Here is a 22,022-nt window from a genome sequence, read left to right on the forward strand (position 1 = left end):
ATTTCTCAACGGCAATCGGGTGAAAGAGACAAATTTAGCCGTCTAGCGCCATAGACTCCCATTCAGTCTGCACTCGCCCGCGATCACCTCCAGTGGAATTCTAATGGAACTGCAACCAAGATCGATACAATGGGGCTAATAGGAAGTGCCAAGGCTCTCCATAGACGGGCTCTGCCCGAACACACAGAACAACACCTTTACAAACACATTACAAATGTTGTATTGAACATCTAATTTAATAAATGAAATGAACAAATCATCTAATACCATTAAATATGAAGTGTCTGTATAATATCTGTCATTTTATTAAATCATAGGGTTTTTATGCGCAGCTTGGTTAATCAGGCCAATAAGAGACTATTCAATAAAACTCTTACCTTTTTATTACAAATATGGCATTACAATTATTATTAATATTATATTTACAAATTTATAAAACTTTAAAAAACATATAGAAACTGGTTCATGGGTTGATAAATGTAACATATGTTAGTGATGGCCTTTATTTATAAGTTAAATATTTTTTATTCTTTTCTGTAAATCATTGTTCTTTCAATTTATACTTACAAAATGTGTGAAATATGTCAAGAACTTGCTGTTGAATTCAGTGATTCTGAAGAAAATTATATATTAAATGAATATGTAAAATGATTATTAAAATGATGTCTAATATAAAAGTAAATAAATATAGACATGGTTCATGGGTTCACAGAGAGAAACAGTGAAAGTTAATTCTCCAAGCCCTGCGTAAAACACACTCAAACAAGCATTACAAAAAGCACAAATGATGCAGACACGTCATATTTACTGGTAGATTATATGTAATAAATCCACTGATGAAAACATGTGCAGTGTGTTTATAAAGATTGATCATTATAGATGTTTGGTCATACAGTGACACAGGTTTGACCAGCAGGAGTTCGCCAGCGTGTTTCCAGCGCTTCAGAAGAGTCAATCATTCTGCCAATCAATCGCTTCAGTTGATTCAGAGTTTGGAAAAGAACAGAGTTTCTCCATCACTAGTTCTCGGCCTCTAAAGTTCAGTTTGTTGTTCATCTGCGCTAAAGAAATGATATTGTGTTCATGTTATTGGTTTCTCCAACGCTCATGTGAACAAAGACAACAATCCTAACATGTAGGAAAAGTACAGAAAGCTTTTATACATTTATTCATTTAGCAGATGCTTGTTGAGTTTAATCACTAAACACTGAATTAGAGATTGAGGAAGTCATTATGTCACTCACTCCAGTATAGTAGGTGGCGCTAAACACATTTAATGATGAAACCCGCCAGAAAACTAAGAGAAGAAGAAGAGAGATGGGCGGGGTTTATCTGTTGTTGACACCTGAGGTCTGGATTCTGAGGAAACACCTTTGAGTCCAAACCGAAAGTAAAGACTCGATACTGAAGTGTAAATTCACATTTCGAGGACTTAAAAACTGACATAAATATCACATCACGGTAAGTACATTTATCTGATTCTGATATCATGTCATACTATCGTAGAATGTTTTCTGATTGCTTTCATATTTTCGATTGCGGTCATTTTAGGGAGTTGTGACGCATGTAAGTTAACGTTAGGCCTATAGTGACAAGTTCATCTTCAGAGGCCAGTTTCATAAACAGAGCTGCTACATTAAGACTGTGTTTAAGAACTAGATTGACCAACTATCAGTAACTTAGAGCTAATCAGGCTTACTTTTCAGACTCAAATGAGACCAATCTATCTTTTTATGAAACTGACTTAAATGTTTTGACCAGTCTTGAAGAAAAACCTGCCCTGTAAAACTAGTCTAAGCAGTTTCTGCAACTGGCGACAGGGATTATAATCATCCCTGATTATAGATCAGATCTATGATTCTGCTTTTAGTCGAGATTCATTTGCGGATTCTTTACTGAGAATATAGAGGGTTTTCACTACACGCCATCAATCCGGAAGTCGGCCATTTTGGAGTCACTGAACGTAAACATGAACTGAACGGACTCGCAGATTTGGCTGATTATTGCTGCTGAAAATGGTCGAGCTTTGGTCTGTACTAATCGGTCACACCGGGAAAAAACATTTCGAGTTCTTTAGACTGTCAGAAGTTAAAGAGAAGAGTGCACAAAAACTGATGAAAGATGGCGTTTGTGTTTGAGAGAGGCACAGCATCAGCCACATGTGTAAATGAAGCGTTGACTATGGCTAAAATGTTGACGTAGTTCACTATATATATATATAAACCCTCTCGCTCTTCTCTCCTACGGTTAAGTGACACACACTCCTCTCCCTCACTCGCCTCGGTTTAATAGTGCTTATATTCAGGCTTGGGAGGGTTACTTTAAAAATGTATTCCGTTACAGTTACAAATTACTTCATGAAAAAAGTATTCAGTAACGTAATCCAAGTACCACAATATGAAAGTAATGTAATCTGATTACTTTTGGATTACTTCAAGGTCACATATATAAATAAAGTCAAGCAAGAAGAAATATAATTTTTTTGAAAACCTTTTATTTATTAAGAATTTGGTCCCGTGTAAAATATTTGCAAAATATATTTAAGAAAAAACTATTTAAGAAAATGTCATATAGCTGTAAGTAACTATGATGTAGCTAAAAACCTATTAAAACTAAGCAATCATGTCTCATTTCCACAACTTGGCCCTGAATATTTATGTAAAGGGCTATACAGACATCTAGTGGCTACTGTATGGTATTACAGATTATTTTTGTTTTATTTTTAACTAACATGTACAAGGAAAAAACATAAGAAAGGCCTTAAAATAGGCCTACATGTTGACTAAAGCCGTGATCTTTCTTAATTTGCCTGACTGAACTTGGGGCGTTGGCAGTGGGAGTTCCCCTACGTTACCTAGGCAGTGAACATCCCGTTAAGTGAGAAGAGATTAAGAAAGGACATTTTGGTACAACCATGTTGTTTGCATTTTCTTCTTTGAAAACAAAATGTCAGCGGAATTTCCATGAATTGAAAGCGTTTTTGTCCCGCGGGCAACGTTTCTACTGGCAGCAGTGGTTCACTCTGCGTCTGAGGAGATCGTAGGCTGTTATTTGCACATGCACCAGCGGGTGGCACACGTGAGTCATTACTGGCAACAGAACCAGGAACTACTGTATAATCAAGCAGCGCTTAATATAGTGTTATTATGCCAAAATACTGATTTATTAAGTTTTAAATTAAACCATTGTAATCCTGAAAGTAGGGATGCACCGAATGTTCGGCAACCGAAATTATTCGGCCGAATAAGTAAAAAGGCCGAATAAATTTTGCCGAACAATGACGTTTTTAATGACGCAATCAAATAGTAACCCGCGTAGAGTGAGAGGCGCGCGCTTTATGCAGCAAACATGTCTGATGCACAGCGCAGGAGATGAAAACAGCGCAGAGAGTAAACGGGCTCGTACTACAGATGAGCCGCGCACAGTCTCGCTGTCTGACATGTTCGATGAGATCCTCCAAGAGAATAACCCATTTGCAAGACAGAGGACAAGCTCGACCGCTCAACAGTTAGATGGGTATCTCTCAGAAGTCCCCATCCCCAGGAGCAATAACCCTCTCGAATTTTGGAGGACCAATCAAGGCCGCTTTCCCGACCTGGCGCAGATGGCACGCAGGTGGGCTACTTGTATGGGAAATTAATTTAAGATTTTATTTATATTTTGGATTATGGTAACACTTTATAAGTAGTTTCTATTTTTAACATTAACTAACAATGAAAAACCCTTATTAAAAGCATTTATTAATCTTAATGTTAACATTTACTAATACAGTATTCAAATTAAGTATCACATTTGTAATTTTTGAATTAAAAAGTATCAAAAGTGGTAGGCCTATGTGTTAAAATTGTTAATGCACTTACTTATACTAACATGAACTAAATATTTTTTATTATCTTACATTAACGAAGATTAATAAATACCATAACAAATGTATTGCTCATTAGTTAATGCAATAATGTTAACAAAAGGAAACATTGTAAAGTGTTACCTATATTTTATATTATGTATTTTGTGAAAATTTAACTATTTTCAGTGTAGTAAAATAGTAGGCCTACACTGGGTTTCAACCATTTCATTATCTTGAAGACATTGTTCGTTTTGAAATGAGCAACTGTCAGAAAACTGCAATAAAATTTTCAACTATTCTGCAGGTACTTGTCTGCTCCATGCACAAGCACCGACAGTGAGAGACTGTTTAGTGCTGCATCTCATGTCATCGATGAGAAGAGGAACCGACTTTCATGTGACAAAGCAGAGAAGCTACTTTTCATAAAGAAGAACCTGCCACTTTTCCTGAAGAAGTAGGCTAAGTAGGCTTATGTCTAGGACAGTTATTCATTTGTTGTGGGTTCATCCACATTTTTTTGCACTATTCAATGCACATTTGTTGTTGTCAGAGTTACATTCTTTCAGCAGTCAGTTATAGGCCTAACATAGGCTATTCAAGAAGGGGGGCTTCAAAGATGGCCGAAAAAAAATATATATTTTACTAATTTATTTATTTTAAGTTATATTGTGCTTTGTTTGTATAATATCTGCTGGAATGTTCAAAAAATGTTCAGTGTTAAATAAATATTTTGAAATTGTATTTTTGTTATTTGATTTATTTATCTGAAAAGCAACACAAAATAGTAAAAAGCAAATTTTTACTATTTAATTATTGTAATGGTGAAAAAATTGGCAAAATTAATGGAAAAAATGCGAAACACCGCGTTCGGTATTCGGCCTTCGGCCAAGCATTTCATTATTATTCGGCTTCGGCTTCGGCCAAGAATTTCATTTCGGTGCATCCCTACCTGAAAGTATTCCCCCTTTTTTCAAAATGTAACTATAATCTGATTACTACGTTTTTTGACGTAACTGTAACGAATTACAGTTACTGGATTTTTGTATCCTGATTACATAACGCCGTTACATGTATTCCGTTACTCCCCAACCCTGCTTATATTGCGCATAATACTAATAGGCCTATTATATTCATCCCCACATGTTTCGCGCTCAAACCAAAAGCACGTGCAACACTGATCTATATAAGTGGAGCGCACATACATTTATTTTACAATGAAGGATATCAAGTGTTATTTTACATTTTATTAGTTTAATTTCTGTATTATTTCTTAAATGATTAATAACCTACTGTTAGACCCACCTGAAAAAATGCAAGCCGTGTTTTCATACCTCTCTTTATTCTGTTGCATTAAAGGGATACTCCACTTTTTTTGGAAATAGGCTCATTTTACAACTCCCCCAGAGTTAAAGAGTTGAGTTTTACCGATCTCCAGGGCCCAGTTTTTCAAAAGTAATCCAGTGGGATTTCGGATCATGGATTGGATCAAATCTTGGAAATGGGTTTTTCAAAAGCAAAAGAGGGATTCTGAACTAAGATCAGAGCATGTAATCCGATCTTACATTTGATCTGGATTAAACCTGCCCTTTGGGTTTTTCAGAACTTTGAACTCGGTTTGGGATCTATTTGATCCAAAAAAAAACAGGATTATCCTGATCCCATCAGAAGGGTGGATTCAGTTGTGATTTTTTTTAACCAAATAAAACCAGAGGTTTTTTTTTTTTTAAGTGAATGATCCCAAAATCAATGTTTACTGATGATATATACATTTCTTCATATTTGAAGCATATATGAAGCATGTCACATCTAATGAGATATGGTAAAACAAAAAAATCTACAATTAAAATTTTTTTCATTTAACAAACAACATTTTTTCATTTAACAAAATAAGGAAAGTAAAATGTTTCTGTTTATTACAGTGTTTCTGTGTCTTAAAATTAAAATAAACAATGGTTACTTGTGGCCACCGGTATTTTGCCAACTGTTGTTCTTTGCTAAGCCAGTAGGCTACACTGTTGGGTCCATTTAAGGCTCTAGTAAACAGGATTTGGTAATCCTGAAATTTGGTATTTGGATCACAGTGATCCAATCCAAAATTCCTTTAAAAAACTGGCATAAAAGTAAAATGGATCAGGTGATCCTGGATAGCAAAACATGGGATTTTCAAATCTGGATCAATTTGATCCAGATTAATTTTTTTGAAAAACTGGGCCCAGGGGTCTCATTTATGAAACTGTGCGTAGGAACCTTACTAAAAGTGTACGTGCGCCCGAAAGCCAAAAATGGCGTACGCCAAAAAATATTCAGACTTATAAAACCGTTCGTACGCCAGAACCTGCGCAGAATTCACTTTATTAATCCCAGTCAGAGGAAGATTGTGAACATGCGTCTCCACCCCGAAATAACCATATCTGGAGCTTACAACGCCTAGTTTTACTATGCAGATCCTCATCTGCATATCATTTGCATATGATTATTCATCCACGTGATAACGTTTAACAGTACAATACACATTACATTAATAAAAATCAAGTAGTTGCCTATCCTTGCCTTGTTTTTGAATACATAAAATACATTTCAGAGAAAGTTTTTCTCAATCTTTTCCACTGGCCGAATTGTATTTTTAATTGATTTATATTTTTTATGGAAACAGATAGGCCTTGGGCATTATTTGCACGAAACAATTTTCTGATGTTTAATGTTAAAAACAAATGTTTAATGTTCTTTAGATTTTCTGTCTAAAAGTGACCAAAAAGACACTTAACTCCAGCTCACCATCAGTGTCGCCAAACTGCTCCATCTCCAAAACGCTCGTACGCATGGGTCAGAGTTTGCGTGCATGTGTGCGCACATTTTCCCGTCAAGTTTGTTTTTATAAATCACATCACATCTATAAATCACATCGGAAGTGGCGTACGCACATTTTCAGCCCCGTTTTGTGCGTACGCCACGTTTATAAATGAGGCCCCTGATCTGGCGGTACCACTTTTAGCATAGCTTAGCATAGATCATTGAATCGGACATGACCATTAGCATCTCTCTCAAAAAAATGACCAAAGAGTTTCAATATTTTTCCTATTTAAAACTTGACTCTTCTGTAGTATATTCCTGCGTAATAATCAAGAAACTTTGCTGCCGTACCATGAGTCCAGCAGGCGTAATGATATGACGCAGCGCCTGAAAATAGTCCCCAGCTCGGTAACTTCCAACGTGACCGGGACTAAGTTTGTCTAACCTATTAGACCTATTTTCAGGTGCTGCGTCATATCATTACGCCTGCTGGACTCATGGTACGGCAGCAAAGTTTCTTGATTATTACGCAGGAATGAGAGTATAGTTCCTAGCCATATCAGCCTAGAAAATCGCAACTTTTCATTTTCCGTTGGTCTTAGTACACGATGTAACTACAGAAGAGTCAAGTTTTAAATAGGAGAAATATCGAAACTCTTTGGTCATTTTTTTGAGAGAGATGCTAATGGTCTTGTCCGATTCAATGATCTATGCTAAGCTATGCTAAAAGTGGTACCGCCAGACCCGGAGATCGGCTGAATGAATTCGAAAACGGTAAAACTCAACTGTGTAACTCTGGGGAGATGTAAAATGAGCCTATTTCAAAAAAAGTGGAGTATCCCTTTAATTTATGCTGTTGTTTGCAATTTGTTTATTTGTTCCCATTTTATTATGGTCTTTTTACTTGTTTTTTTTAAATAAAATAAAATGTAGCATTCAAGAAAAGTAGATTTTGATGTATCGGCAAGTCATACTTACAAAAAAATCTGAAATCGGAATCGGCCAAGAAAATTGCAATCGATGAATCTCTAGAAATAATATATATATATATATTAGTTATGTATTTGTTCTCTGTGTTTCCATATGCAGGTCTGAAGTCTCTCTGTAAAGTTTCTCATTATGGAGAACAGAGAGAACAGAGAGAGATCTTCATCTCCAGAACCCAGCTGTGTGTCTATGAAGAGTGACAGATCCATGAGTCCTCCTCCTAAATTCAGTGATGAAACAGTGACCTCTGACCCCAGCTGTGTGTCTATGAAGAGTGACAGATCAATGGGTCCTCCTCCTAAATTCAGTGATGAAACAGTGACCTCTGACCCCAGCTGTGTGTCTATGAAGAGTGACAGATCAATGGGTCCTCCTCCTAAATTCAGTGATAAAGCAGTGACCTCTGACCCCAGCTGTGTGTCTATGAAGAGTGACAGATCAATGGGTCCTCCTCCTAAATTCAGTGATGAAACAGTGACCTCTGACCCCAGCTGTGTGTCTATGAAGAGTGACAGATCAATGGGTCCTCCTCCTAAATTCAGTGATGAAACAGTGACCTCTGACCCCAGGTGAGATATAATCCAGTATTAGAGGCATCAGACTGACTCATAATAAATGAAACGGCTGGTAGAACTAAAGTTAGCATAATGTAATGTAAATGAACAAATGTGGAATGAAGATTGGAGTTCATAGAGACCAAATATGCTGCACATGTGATTTAGGTTAACCATAGTATGCAAGTGTGAAACATGAATTAAAGAGTTTAAAAGAGAGAATGAATACATTGGCCAAACCCCATAAAAGGAAAATCATGAGATAGGAAAATGAGATGCATGTTTATACATTTCTCAAGAGGTTACATATAGAATAGGTTTATTTGTCCTTCTCAACAAGAATGAAGTGAGAGTCACAACTCTCTGTAAACTCCTTCTGGTGGTAAACCTCATCAGTCTTCATGAGTCCTGTAACCAGAGACCTGGTTCTGCCAGTGTGTGTGAGCTTCATTTGGGATAATAGTTGCAGTTTTCGGGGGATGGACCACAGAACTTTGGGAGAATGAGTTTGCTGGATTATTTGTTAAATATAATGAATAATGTGTATTTCTGATTGGTCCAGACGCTACCAACGTAAAATAAGAAGAGATCTGTCTATTAGTCTGCAGCCCAGCTTGAAGTTGCGTGTTCAGTAAATGTATCCATTTAAAAAAATAAAATAAAAACTCCCAAAGCCAAAGGTTTTTAATGTCTCAAATAAATAACCCCATTCCACCTGGTCAAAATCTTCTTTCGCATCCAGTGAAATTGGTGCTACTGGTGATTTTACATCAGCCATCGCCCACACTGCCTCATTATATATGTTCAGCAGTAATGGAGACACTTCAGCACTCAATAACTTCTGTGGTAAAGCCATCTGGCCCCGGAGACTCAGAGGAGGCAGGGACCCGATTACCTCCACAGTTTCATTCATCGTAATAGAGGAATACACTCCCTGTTTCTGCTCTTCTGTCAACTTAGGGCAACTTAATGAGTTCAAGAAAACCTTTATATCTCCAGCCTCTGCTTCACAGGAAGATGTGGATAAATCCAAATAAAAATGTCTAAAAACTTCATTAATATCCTCTGGCTTAGTAACAATTATTCCTCCAGTGACTGAATAGCAGGAATTAGCGCAGGCATTTCTCTGTGTTGTATAGTTCGCCAGAAGCTTGACCGATTTATCACCAGATTTTTTATTTCTGCCCTGAACAATCTAAACTCAACCTTCTTAGATAGTATATCATTATACCTATATTTCAATCTTGTTATATATCTCAAGCCTTCATGTGTGGTCTTTTACATCATCTCTGATTCCCTCTTTCTGATTTCTCTTTCCAGATTAGCCAGATCTTTAATATTAATTGTTTTAATATATGATATATATTGCACTGAATGCACACAGAGAGATGAGTTCGGTTTTTATTTCTGATTTTACCTCAAATCTGTGGACAAACGTTCAGTGATGGAAAATTAACTTTGATCTCAATGTCCAGATATAAGAAACTTATTGTCTAACAGAATCTCTGGTGTCAGATTGAGGATGAAGGTTTTGATGTGAAGTTAGTGAGTTTGTTCCTGGTCTCTGTCACCTTCAGCTGTGATGGAAAATTAACTTTTGAACTGAAACTGAAATGTAAGATATTCTAGAGAATATACAAGATTGACATCTGTATTGATTTACTATATTTTAACTTTTTTTATAGATTTAAATCTTTGTCATTTTTGTTGTTTGAGCAGAGTAGTGGATAGAGATGATCAGACTGGAGATTCTCCTCAACCAGTGAATGATGAACTACAGAGAGTCAAAGACCGACACAAAACCAGCATGAAGAACAAGTATGAGAGATTATTTGAGGGACTGAAACTCCAAGAGAATGAAACCCTCCTGAACAGGATCTACACACAGCTCTACATCATAGAGGGAGAGAGAGAAGGAGTGAATGAAGAACATGAGGTTTTACAGATGGAGAAAACTGCCAGAACACGACACTCACAAGACACTCCAATCTACTGCAATGACATCTTTAAAGCCTCTCCTGAACCAGGACATGAGGAGAAAGAGCAGATCAAGACTGTTCTTACTAAAGGCATCGCTGGAATCAGGAAAACCGTCTCTGTGCAGAAGTTCATTCTGGACTGGGCTGAGGGAAAAGACAATCAGGATGTAGATTTCATGTTTGTGCTTCCATTTCGAGAGCTGAACTTGATCCGAGATCATCAGTACAGTCTTCACAGACTTCTGCTGGACTTTCACCCTGAACTTCAAGATCTGGACTCAAAGATTTATGAGGAGTGTAAAGTTGTGTTCATCTTTGATGGTCTGGATGAAAGCAGAATCACTCTGATGTTTTCAGACGCTCAGGAAGTTTCTGATGTGACTGAGACTTCATCAGTGGGTGTGTTGATGTCAAAGCTCATGAAAGGAGATCTGCTTCCGTCGGCTCTCATCTGGATCACCTCCAGACCAGCAGCAGCCAATCAGATCCCCTCCAAATACATCCATCGTCTGACAGAGATTCAGGGATTCAATGAGCCTCAGAAGGAGGAATATTTCAGGAAGAGAATCAGTGACAAGCATCAAGCCAGCAGAATCATCTCACACATCAGAAGAGCAAGAAGCCTCCACATCATGTGCCACATACCCGTCTTCTGCTGGATCTCCTCCACTGTGCTTCAGAAGCTCCTGGAAGAAGATCTGAGTGCAGAAATCCCTCAAACTCTGACTGAAATGTACATCCAGTTCCTGCTGATTCAGATCAACATGAGGAATCAGAAGTATGAAGAGAGAGATCCAGAGAAATGCCTGCAGTCCAACAGAGAAGTGATTGTGAAACTTGCTGAAGTGGCTTTCCATCAGCTGATGAAGGGCAATGTGATGTTCTATGAGGAGGACCTGATTGAGAGCGGCATAGACGTCACTGACGCCTCAGTGTATTCTGGGATTTGCACTGAGATCTTTAAGGAGGAATCTGTGATTCATCAGAGGAAAGTCTACAGCTTCATTCATCTGAGCGTTCAGGAGTTTCTCGCTGCTTTCTATGTGTTTTACTGCTATTTAATAAAGAACAAGGAACCGCTGCAAGAATTCAAATTTTCCAGATTTGACTCTCTGTATGATCTACTAAAATCAGCAGTAGATAAAGTCCTCAAGAGTGAGAATGGACGGCTAGATCTGTTCCTGCGGTTCCTGATGGGCGTCTCACTGGAGTCCAATCAGAGACTCTTACAGGATCTACTGACACACACAATGAACAGCTCACTGACCATCAGGAGAATCACACAGTACGTTCAACAGATGATCAAAGGTCCAGATGATCGTCTCTCAGCTGATCAATCCATCAATCTGTTCCTCTGTCTGCTGGAAGTGAAAGATCAGACTCTGTCCAGAGAGATTCAGGAGTTTGTGAAATCAGACAAACACTCAGAGAAGAAACTCTCTCCTGCTCACTGCTCTACAATCTCCTACATGCTTCAGATCTCAGAGGAGGCGCTGGATGAGCTGAACCCCAGGAAATACAACACATCAGCTGAGGGTAGAAGAAGACTGATACCAGCTGTGATCAACTGCAGAAAAGCTCTGTGAGTGTTTAATCATTAATAGCTAAAGAATCCTTTTTAATAATGCACTTTACATCTTTAAAGGGGTCATGACTAGGGTTGCCACCCGTCCCGTAGAATACAGAGTCGTCCCGTATTTAAAGGTAAAATGATGCGTCCCATATCAAACCAATACAGGACACAATTTGTCCCGTATATTACATAGACCCACATAGTTAAATAAACCAGGATTTTTCAGTGTGAATAATACTAATAGTAATTAATGAAATCAATTTCACAAGATATAGTAGAGAAGCTCAGTTGCGCGTGATTGCATGTTAGCGTCTTTTTTCCCCATAGCGACAGTTTCGAGAACATGCGCCATAAACAGGCGTAATGTGCAGTTTTATAAAACATGTTGAGCTCACTTATCTCTCCAGATATCTGAATGGGAAAAAGGTATCAGTGGGTCTGTCCTGTAACTAATGATGAATGTAAGGCGAACTGCACAGTTTCATTTGTTCACGCGGTGGACTTATGACTTACAGCATTGTGCCATGACAGACAAATCTGTGCTTTTAAAGGTATAACGTTAGGCCTATTGTTTTTTTTTTGGGATAATCTCTTAATATAATATTCCATACATTGTCAGAGCTTGATAGACAGGTAACTATTATATTTCTGACGTTATTAGACAGATTAATTAAAGGGACTGTGTGTAGGAATTTCTCCCATCTAGTGGTGAAATTGTATTTTGCATTCAAACGAATAATGCTCTCCAGCGCCTCACTTTTTCAAATGCGCGTTGCATCTACGGTTGCCGTTATGTACCTAAAAGCTATGACAGGATGTCTTATAATAGCACTTCGAGTTTTTCATCGGGTGAACAGGTTTGTTATTTAAAACAAACTGAAACTTGAAACAACGAAAAAAAGAATGTTACAGTATGAACTACTGACTGTGAAAAACATTAACTATGGTAATTAGTAGTAATGCCGCCTTTAGTCGTTATATTTTTTGAAGTATGTGCATTGTTAGATATCATCATCATCAGAGCCTTCTCTATCGTTACTTTACTCAATAGCTGCTATTCATCAAAGAGCCTGTTTAACTTTTAACTATAAATGTTCGACTGTCTATATAATAAAGTACACAACCAAGCAATGAAAAAAAGCTTGTAATTAAGACCGTAACATTGACTTACCTGTCGAGAAGAAAGCAGGCGACTTCAGCGTCTCTTTTGAAAGCTTTCTCCTGCATTAGCTATCCCGACATTAACCCTTGTTTTTGTAATCTCCGGTCACGTTTCCTTTTACGGTCTATTTTGGACTTTTTCGACGACAAGGACTCCTTATCCTGTGACTCAGCATATGTATGAACGGTGTATAAATAACCGTGCAGTGCAGCCTTTTAAACTTGCCGGTGCAGTGACAAGCGCCTCTCACTGCTCTGCTCCTCCGCTTCTGCTGGCTTCAGTCACGTGACGCTGGTTCTGAACGAAAACGCGTTGTGGAAACGCGTTGGCCTAGTACTTTTTGTCCCTCTCTGCTATTATAGTTTTTCAAGATGGCGGAACTACATGGAAGCCTCCGTGGACCTACCCGTCCCATGTATATAAAGATAATAAATTCTTCGTTTAGGAGGATTAGTCTGATCATTGGCATAGGTATTTGTACACCATTGAGGGCATATTTATGAATAAAAATATTGATTTTAGATAATAAAATACCTAAAAAGCTACACATAGTCCCTTTAATATATGATAAAAAATCGTATTTATTAATTGATCGTTTATAAATATTAATCATATCTATGCATAATAAATGGTGATCCTATCTGTCATACACAATTTATGGCATTTTAAAAAAGTTTAAAAAGTGCGAAAAATGGGACAAATAATGAAATAATATTGGTTATAATGGTTATACTGGTTTAGAATGGTTTTATTATCTATATTTATAAATAAATAAAATAATCAGATGTAAAATAATAATTTTTACATTGTTTTCTGTTGCATGTTCACATCCCATTTCCCATGTTGTGTCATGTTGAAATAATCAGTTCCAAGCTCTTGACACATTTTCCACAGGGTTTGTGTATGAGTGTCCCTTATTCCGCCTCACTGAAGGTCAAGTCATGACATGGAGTTTTTACATTGTTTTAATATATTCCTTGAGGTTCACTTACACTAGGGGTGCCAATCTCAGTTCCCTAGAGCACAGGTCTTCAAACCCTGGGTCCCAGGATGATTTAAGGAAAATGGAGTTACATTTAAAATAAAATAATATTTTTTTTCATAAAATCATAGTATAAAAGGAATAAATATGCTAAATATATTTGACTTAAATAATTAACAGACTAATAACACAAAAGAAGAAACTGTGGGACAGTCTGCTGCTGAGTTTGGGTTATTTTTGTGAGGCGCTCCACAAACAAGTTGACGGAAAGGAAACCGAGACGACAGAAAGCGTATCCTGTTTGTTTTATTTATTTTACAAAAGCACAATGTTCTGTTTTATTGTGAGTGTACACAAATAAAAGTAAATACTTAGCAGTTTCGAACAATCCTACTCTTATCTGTATGACCAAAATGACGGAGTATGTTTTCATGTTGATCGCACCGGCGCCTCACGCGTGACCGGTCTTCGTTTAGCTTTACATTGTGTGGGATGAATGAGACCGCATAACACAAACTTCATACATGTTTGAATAAGACTAAAGTGCATTAAAGAACAAAATTACCTTTTAGTACAATAAAGAAAACTCATATCAAGCCTTTGAGACTGAGCTTCAGCACAACTCACCTCTCTTAAGTCACGCTTATCGCGAACTGAAGGAGAGCAACCAGAACCGAAACATAAGTATTAAAGGAGCCACGCGCCATATTTAGCAATACTGAAAAATCACCTTATAACCATAGAAACATGACATCTCAAATAAAAGAAATCAACATTACAAGAATAAATTAAATGAAATATTAAAAGAATAATATATTCCAGAATAATAAATGAGAATATAATTATAACAAATGATAATAACAAAGGGAGAGATTTTGAGTGAAATTAATAAATAAATATAACACCTGTTACACTCGCACACAACATATTCCAGCATTGCAAACTTGACATCGCAGCCTGTTCATTATCAAAATAAAATGGTCAATCTAACATATAAGAAATTACACTGCTCAGTTTAAATAGTCAGTAATACCATTTGTGCCATTCAGCGTGAGCACCGCTCCACTGTGGTGTTTACAAGCACATTTCTGCGCATGTGAAGACGATTATTTTTTCCGTCAATATTTGAAAGCTAGAGAAGTACGAAGCCTATAATAAATAATAATTTAACATCCAAATACATTGCGAATATGGAAACATTTGGATTTGAATGAGAGAGTAAGGCTACGTGAGCCCAACCCCAGTTACCTTCAGTTTCACTTTAAATTATTTTGTTTTAGCTTGTTTGTTATTTACAGATATTTTTTCATTCTTAATTTGCATCCCTATATATATATATAGCTAGATCAAATTAGTGCAGAATCAACTTTGCGTTGCGATCGAGTCAAGGATCAAGTGCATGTGCATCATCAAAAGTGATTGTTAAAGCTGCAGTCGGCAAGTCTGGCAGATTGGGTCGATTAGCCAAAATTTTGAATGTTTACAACTCTCATGCCCCTCCCCACTACCAGCGAGCACCCTCCCATCGAGGTCGTGCTCGTCAGTGCGTCACTGTGCGTGTGTACCTGGTTTTCTGTGAACGCGTCCGTCTCTTCAGCATCTATCAACACCATGGACTCGGAGGTAGGCTGCCCTGGATAATCTATCCATAGATAGCAATAATCGAGGAATTGGAAGCTTGTTAGTAGATTTTCTCTCCGCCATCACGATTCATGCAATCTCCAGGCGAACTTCAGGTGTGGCGTGTGCATGTGATATTAACGTGCGCGAGTGAGGGGGGATCTGTGGCGTGTGCACAACCTGTGATTGACAGTCAGATCTCACACCCCCCGCGCTGATTGGACCCGATGATCCGGGAGCGGTGGATTTTTGCAAAACAAATAACACGCTCCAGGTGGAGTTAGAAGCTCGGGTTTTTTCTAAAACCACCTTATTTATGTTGTTCTGTCGGATTATAGTGTCAATTTCACTGAATATGATCAAAAAAATGTTGCCGACGGCAGCTTTAAGAAAAGTGCTGAGCTGTATTTTTGTGCTATCTAGTGGTTTAAAGTAGAATAAAGTCAAATGCGCATTTAGACCCGTTTTATAGCATATAAGTATTCTTATGTTTGGCTTGACTTGTCTGCATGTAAATATAACGGGTCAATATGGGTTGCGTAAATTTTTTTTAAAAACAGGTCTTTCTTAAAGGGTAACTAAACCCTAAAACAACTTTTTAAAATTAATGATCTGTAAGACTGGGGCTTTATTAATGCTGTTCATTTATTCAAGTAAATCTTTTGACATTTGGGTTTAACCCTCTGAGGTCTGAGCTGTTTTCTGGGCCCTGGAGGTGTTCTGACATGCTCTGACATTTGTGTTTTTTTCTGTTACTAGTGACATTTTCATGGCTAAAGTCTAATTACACTGTATTTAGCACAAACTCTGCTACAATAATATATCAGCAGCATGTATGTAAAAGTTTGTAGTTTTGAGATAATGACATTTATGCGTGGTTTGTGAAAATACCCAAAAAAATTCTCACTGAAATAAGGCCATGAAACCCATACTGATTATTTCTTCACAAGACTTTTGAAAATTGTATGACATAGCCTAGAATATTTGCTCCAAAACTATGTGAAAATCACCCTGACTGCTCATTCAGATAAGACAATATATTGATTTAAAATTTCTAAGACGTGTTTTGTGTGACAAAGCCATATGCGAAGAGGCGTGATCATCTCATGAATATGTAAGCTTTTTACACCTGAGAAAGACAAAGACACTCCCCTAACTGCCCGATTAGGAGCGATCAGGCCCTGTCATTCAGAGCAACCTTGCACAAAGAATGAGGAGATTTAAAAAAGAATGGCTTTTAGATTGTTTGGATTTATTTACAACACAACACATTCCAAAAATTCAAATGACAAAAGAGCACATTGAAAACAATGATCCAAAGACAGAGACCTTTGTGCCATTCCTAAAAACATTGTACATACCTTTCATTTCCAAGGTGTTTGATTTTCACTTTACCATGTTCATGTACAGAGACTCATGTGAATGTTGAAGTCAGCAGGACTCAGTTGCATCTGGTCCCTGAAAGAAAAAAAAGAAAGAAAAAAACTGTGAACATACTGATATCAAGAGAAACTATAGGGCTGCACGATTTTGGGAATAGATTTTAGATTTTTCTGGTTAAAATTTCTTTTTAAAATTCACAGAATACACACACACACGTTTCCAACAATATATAATGAACACCAGGTTTGTTTTGCCTTGTAGGCATAGGCTACGCAGTGCTGCATAAAATAATAATAACAATAAATTAAATCTTCCAAAAGATTTCAAGAACAACTACGCTAGAGAAAAATATATTGATTATCATATGTTACTTCAAATGTTTCCATTCGTTATGATGATATGAAATGAGATAATAGTAAAAACATAAAGCCTAATGTTTGGTGCATTTTTCCTTTCAAACGCAATCGCGCTCCAAAATATGATACATTAAAACCCACAGCGCGCTCCAAAATATGATACATTCAAACGCACAGCGCGCTCCAAAATATGATACTGTACATTCAAACCCACAGCGCGCTCCAAAATATTAAACATTATGGTTATACATATCTATGTTTGAGCAGATATCCACAAACAGTATTTAACAGGAAACACGGGTCTAAATAGTATAATATTCACCATATATCTAGCAACAGTTCAACTGCAATGTGAAGTTTATGCAACAATACCATAAACTAATAAGTAAGAATTTCTTACCTTACATCTTTCTTGTCTTCAAATCGCGTTCTTCTTCTTCTGAGTTAAATCCAATGTAAGCTCAGACGTGTCTTCCAAACTCGACGAAAAGCAGAGACTTGTGAAGTGTTTTGGTGTTTTGTGTTTGAGGTAACGAGGGCGTTCGCGTCCCATGTGGAGATTTGCATGTGAATCTCTTTTGCGCGAGTGGGCGTGTCGAATTAAAAAGTAATTAGCAAGCGTTTGAGATACTGGACATCCTGTTGGTTTTATACAAATTACTTAAACAGAGAATATTTGTTTTCAGTTTGAATCCGATCATTTAAAAGTACACACTTAAATGTGTATAAAGGTATATGGCTCATAAATGTGTGAGAAGGATTCGCTGCGTTTTGTTTCAGTTTATAGACGTGCTCAAGAAAAAAAAGTTCACCGCGATGGAGAGGCAGAACGCACACCCTGTTTATTTTCTTTATTTTACAAAAGCACAATGTTTTGATTTGATTGTAAGTGGACACATACAAAAGTAGAAATATCACAGATTATTTTTTTATATTTCTTTTTTCTGTATAACCATAAATGACGGAGTAATTTAAGTTTATGTTGCTGCTATGTGAAAAAAATCCAGCAAAACGCGTCGGCGCGTTTCTCGACCTCAGAGGGTTAAAGTGTTTTAATTCTACAATATATGGTGTAAAAACACCTGAGTGCTGCCCTCTTCAGGTTGAACAGTGGCTACTGCAGTTGAATTTTCCTTTTTGAAGTTGTGGTACCCTGTGACGTAAGCAGGTACGAGCTCACCACGGCCTTGCCTACAGAGAGACGCCTCTCAGATGCACGTCTCTAGTGCTAGATCACTAGCAAACAAATCTTTTATCCTAAAGTATTTCTTCACCTCTTGGGGATTGGATTTTCTCTGTGTGACTGAGACATGGTTGAGTGTTGGTGAGTCCAGCGTTTTTTCTGAACTTTTACCTCATGATTGGAATAGCAGCTGCTTATAAGACCATCTATAAATGTAAACAGCTATCTTTATCATCATCCTTCGGTGGTTTTGAACTGAGTTTATTTGAGCTGGGTCGTTCTCATACAGTATTATGTGCAGTGGTCTATCGGCCTCCCAAATACAACAAGGACTTTATAAATGATTTTTCTGTCTTCCTGGCTGAAATTATGCCTAAATATGACCGCATCCTCATTGTTGGGGATTTTAATGTCCATGTGTGTTGTACTGACACCCCAATGGTAAAGGACTTTTTACACCTCATTGACTCTTTTAATCACACGCAGTCTGTGTCTGGCCCCACACATGAACGTGGACATACACTTGATCTTGTTCTATCCTTTGGTTTGCCTGTTTTTAATCTTGAGATCGGTGACAGTGTTCTCTGATCATATGCCTATACTGTTTGAGATTACTCTTGCTTGTAATACAGACAAACCTCGCACTGCTGCTCGACCCTGTCGCATTATTAACTCTTCTACTGCTGTTAAATTTTTGTCTGTTTTTAATCAGAATTTTGTCATACCAGAGTATATGATTCAGAGGAGCTTAGCTCATGGTTGCAGTCCACCTGCCAATCTGTTATAGATACTGTGGCTCCACTGAAAATCAGGCAGCCAAAAACTAAATCTGAACCATGGCTAAATGACACGGCTCGTGCTGTCAGACGCAAGTGCCGTAAAGTGCAAATGGAAAAAGGATGGACTGCAAGTGTCTGCTAAGGGACTGTTGACGTCATTATCAGACAACTGTGAAGGATGCTAAAAGAATATATATTTCTAAGATTATTCTGTGAAACTGTAATAAGCCTTGTGTTTTGTTTAAAACTATCGATTCAGTTATTAATGTTCCACAAGTTGTCTGTGTTGATGCCTCCCCGGCTGTCTGTGAAAACTTTCTATGCTTTTTTATTGATAAAGTCACTTCCACTAGGGCTCTAATTTCACCTTCTGCCTGGGACCCCTCAGTCTCTGTCCTCGGCTCTGCTGTCTTTGATAAGTTTGAGCCTGTGACTTTGTGTGTGTTACAGGAGATTGTTGGTCATTTGAAGCCCTCAGGTTCTCCACATGATGCTATCCCTCCTCGACTCTTTAAGGAGGGTTTTCCCACTATAGGACCATCTGTTCTTGCAGTTGTTAATAGCAGTCTGTCCTCAGGTGTGGTCCTTGAAATTTTTAAACACACCGTAGTGCAACCTCTGCTTAAAAAACCTGGTCTTGATCCTGCAGATCTTGCAAATTTCAGGCCTATCTCCAAACTACGTTTTCTTTCCTGGAAAAGATGGTCTGTAATCAAATAATGGCTTTTTGAAAGACCCCAATATCCTCAAAGTTTTCCAGTCCGGTTTTAAATCTCTACACAGCACAGAATCGGCTCTTTAAAAAAAAAAATTCGATATCTATTTAGCTACCGATTCTGGTGACTATGTTGTTCTTGTGCTTCTTTAACTGCTGCATTTGATACTGTGGACCATGAAATTCTGATTTCTCATTTGGAGCATTGGGTGGGCATAAAGGGCATAGCGCTTGAATGGTTTAGGTCGTATTTGGATGGTCAGACTCTCTGTGTCAGCTGTGGGAACTCTGAGTCCTCTTCTGCACCTCTCTCGTGTGGGGTCCCTCAGGGCTCAGTTTTGGGCCCTCTTCTCTTTTCTCTTTATTTGCAGCTGCTTGGCTCAATAATTAGGAAGCATGTCACTCCACTGTCATACAGATGATAGCCAGATTTACATGCCTCTTAAAAAGAATGACACTGTCAGACCGTTAATGGAGTGTCTTGATGATATAAAAGCCTGGATGGCTATACATTTTTTACGTTTTAATGCGAATAAAACAGAAGTGATGATTTTTGGTGGCACCACTGGGACCCGTTCTGTTGAGTTGGGTGCTTTGGCCCAGTACACTAAGCCAATCATCTCTAACTAAAATCGACTCTGACCTTAAGCTAGACAGTCAGATTAGAGCAGTGGTTAAAACAAGTTTTTTTCCAGTTGAGGCAGCTGGCCAAAATAAAGCCTAACAAAGACAACAATTTGAGACAGTAATCCACGCCTTCGTTACTACCCGGCTGGATTACTGTAATGCACTGTATGTGGGGGTTAGTGGGTCTTCTTTAGCTCGTCTCTAAATGGTACAAAACGCGGCAGCGCGTCTTTTAACAGGAACGCGTAAACATGAGCACATTTCCCCCATTTTAGCCTTGCTTCACTGGCTGCCTGTACAGTTCAGGATTAACTTTAAAATTATTGTATTTGTTTTTAAATCGCTAAATGGTCTTGCCCCACACTACATTTCTGAGCTACTTCATCTTTATACACCCACTCGTTCTCTCAGGTCAGCTGATCAACTGCTCCTGTGTGTGCCTAAAACAAGTCGTAAGCTCAGAGAGGACCGTGCCTTTTCTGTGGCAACTCCGAAATTATGGAATGATCTGCCTCAGTTTATTAGACAGGCCTCTTCAACCTCTCGCTTTAAATCACTTCTAAAAACCCAACTTTTTTCTTTGGCCTTTAACACCAGAAGTTGACATTTTGTTTATTGTTTTTATGGTTTGGCTGTTTTTCATATGTTTTGTTCTTAATTTGTTTTATATTGTATTTTATGTTTTGTATGAGTTATGTATTGTTGTGTTCTGTTTTTGTATATTCTTCTGTACAGCACTTTGGTCTACTTTGGTCGTTTTATTGGTGCTGTAAAAGGGTTCAAGCATTTTTAGATGATTTAGTGTAGACAGACAATTTTTGGAAACCACTAGTGTGGACTGAGAGCATTTTGAAAAGTAAATGCTGTTTTTAAATTGTGGCTTTTCAATTTGAACACTGTAGGAGCTGAAATAGGATTACTTTGTGTATGTTATAATTCGGTATCTCATATAATGTTACTGTGAGTTGACCCCATCTAGGGGTTGAAGTTGGAGACTCAAGGCCTCTGGGGATAATGGACCTGTGACTTCACCTGGGGTGTGGTCAGAGCCGAAAGTGACAGTCTTTGACCTCACGGCCCAACTCCATGTGAAACAGATTCTATCTACATTATATCTTGACAGTCCTTTATTAACTTGAAATTTTTATTTTTTATTTTATTTTGTATACATTTACTTTTTTGTAATAGATACTGCCTCAGTTTAGAATAACTATGCTATGGACAAGGGAACCCTATGGACAGTGAGTGTCAAGCTGTTCATCCACCAATATGGACTACTTCTCCACAATATTTGTGGAGACATTTCACAATATTCAACTTTATTTTATCTTTGTATTGCCAATTATTCATTCATCTGTTTTTCTAGTTTTTAAAGTGCTACTGCTGCCCCTGAACCCTGAACTTATTGTGCAGTATTTACTCTCTTCTAGTCTTGTTGGCTGTAATCTCACTGGTCAGGATTATGAAATTGTGTCATCAGCTTTG

At 37.7% G+C, this 22,022-nt stretch overlaps 1 protein-coding gene and 1 long non-coding RNA gene across 6 annotated transcripts in view; one reads left to right on the forward strand and one right to left on the reverse strand.

Moving 5' to 3' along the window:
- Positions 1 to 1,352: 1,352 nt before the first annotated feature.
- Positions 1,353 to 22,022, forward strand: part of LOC309482457 (NLR family CARD domain-containing protein 3-like) — a 168,069-nt gene continuing 147,399 nt past the window's right edge. For 4 of the 5 annotated variants that reach the window (XM_082147807.1, XM_082147809.1, XM_082147810.1 and 1 more), the window contains exons 1-3: positions 1,353 to 1,461; positions 7,727 to 8,193; positions 9,895 to 11,739. In XM_082147807.1, the coding sequence (XP_082003933.1) occupies positions 7,757 to 8,193; positions 9,895 to 11,739 (2,282 nt within the window). In that variant the 5' untranslated portion in view covers positions 1,353 to 1,461; positions 7,727 to 7,756. The remainder of the gene's footprint in view (positions 1,462 to 7,726; positions 8,194 to 9,894; positions 11,740 to 22,022) is intronic. The other variant, XM_082147808.1, reaches the window with a different exon arrangement.
- On the reverse strand, positions 14,246 to 22,022 carry LOC309482570. Its single transcript, XR_014200304.1, has 2 exons — positions 18,934 to 22,022; positions 14,246 to 18,580 (listed from the first exon to the last, which is right to left on the reverse strand). It is a non-coding gene; the product is annotated as an uncharacterized lncRNA (long non-coding RNA).

This window comes from Leuciscus leuciscus, assembly GCF_965113295.1.
Source record: "Leuciscus leuciscus genome assembly, chromosome: 19".
NCBI classification, from domain to species: domain Eukaryota; kingdom Metazoa; phylum Chordata; class Actinopteri; order Cypriniformes; family Leuciscidae; genus Leuciscus; species Leuciscus leuciscus.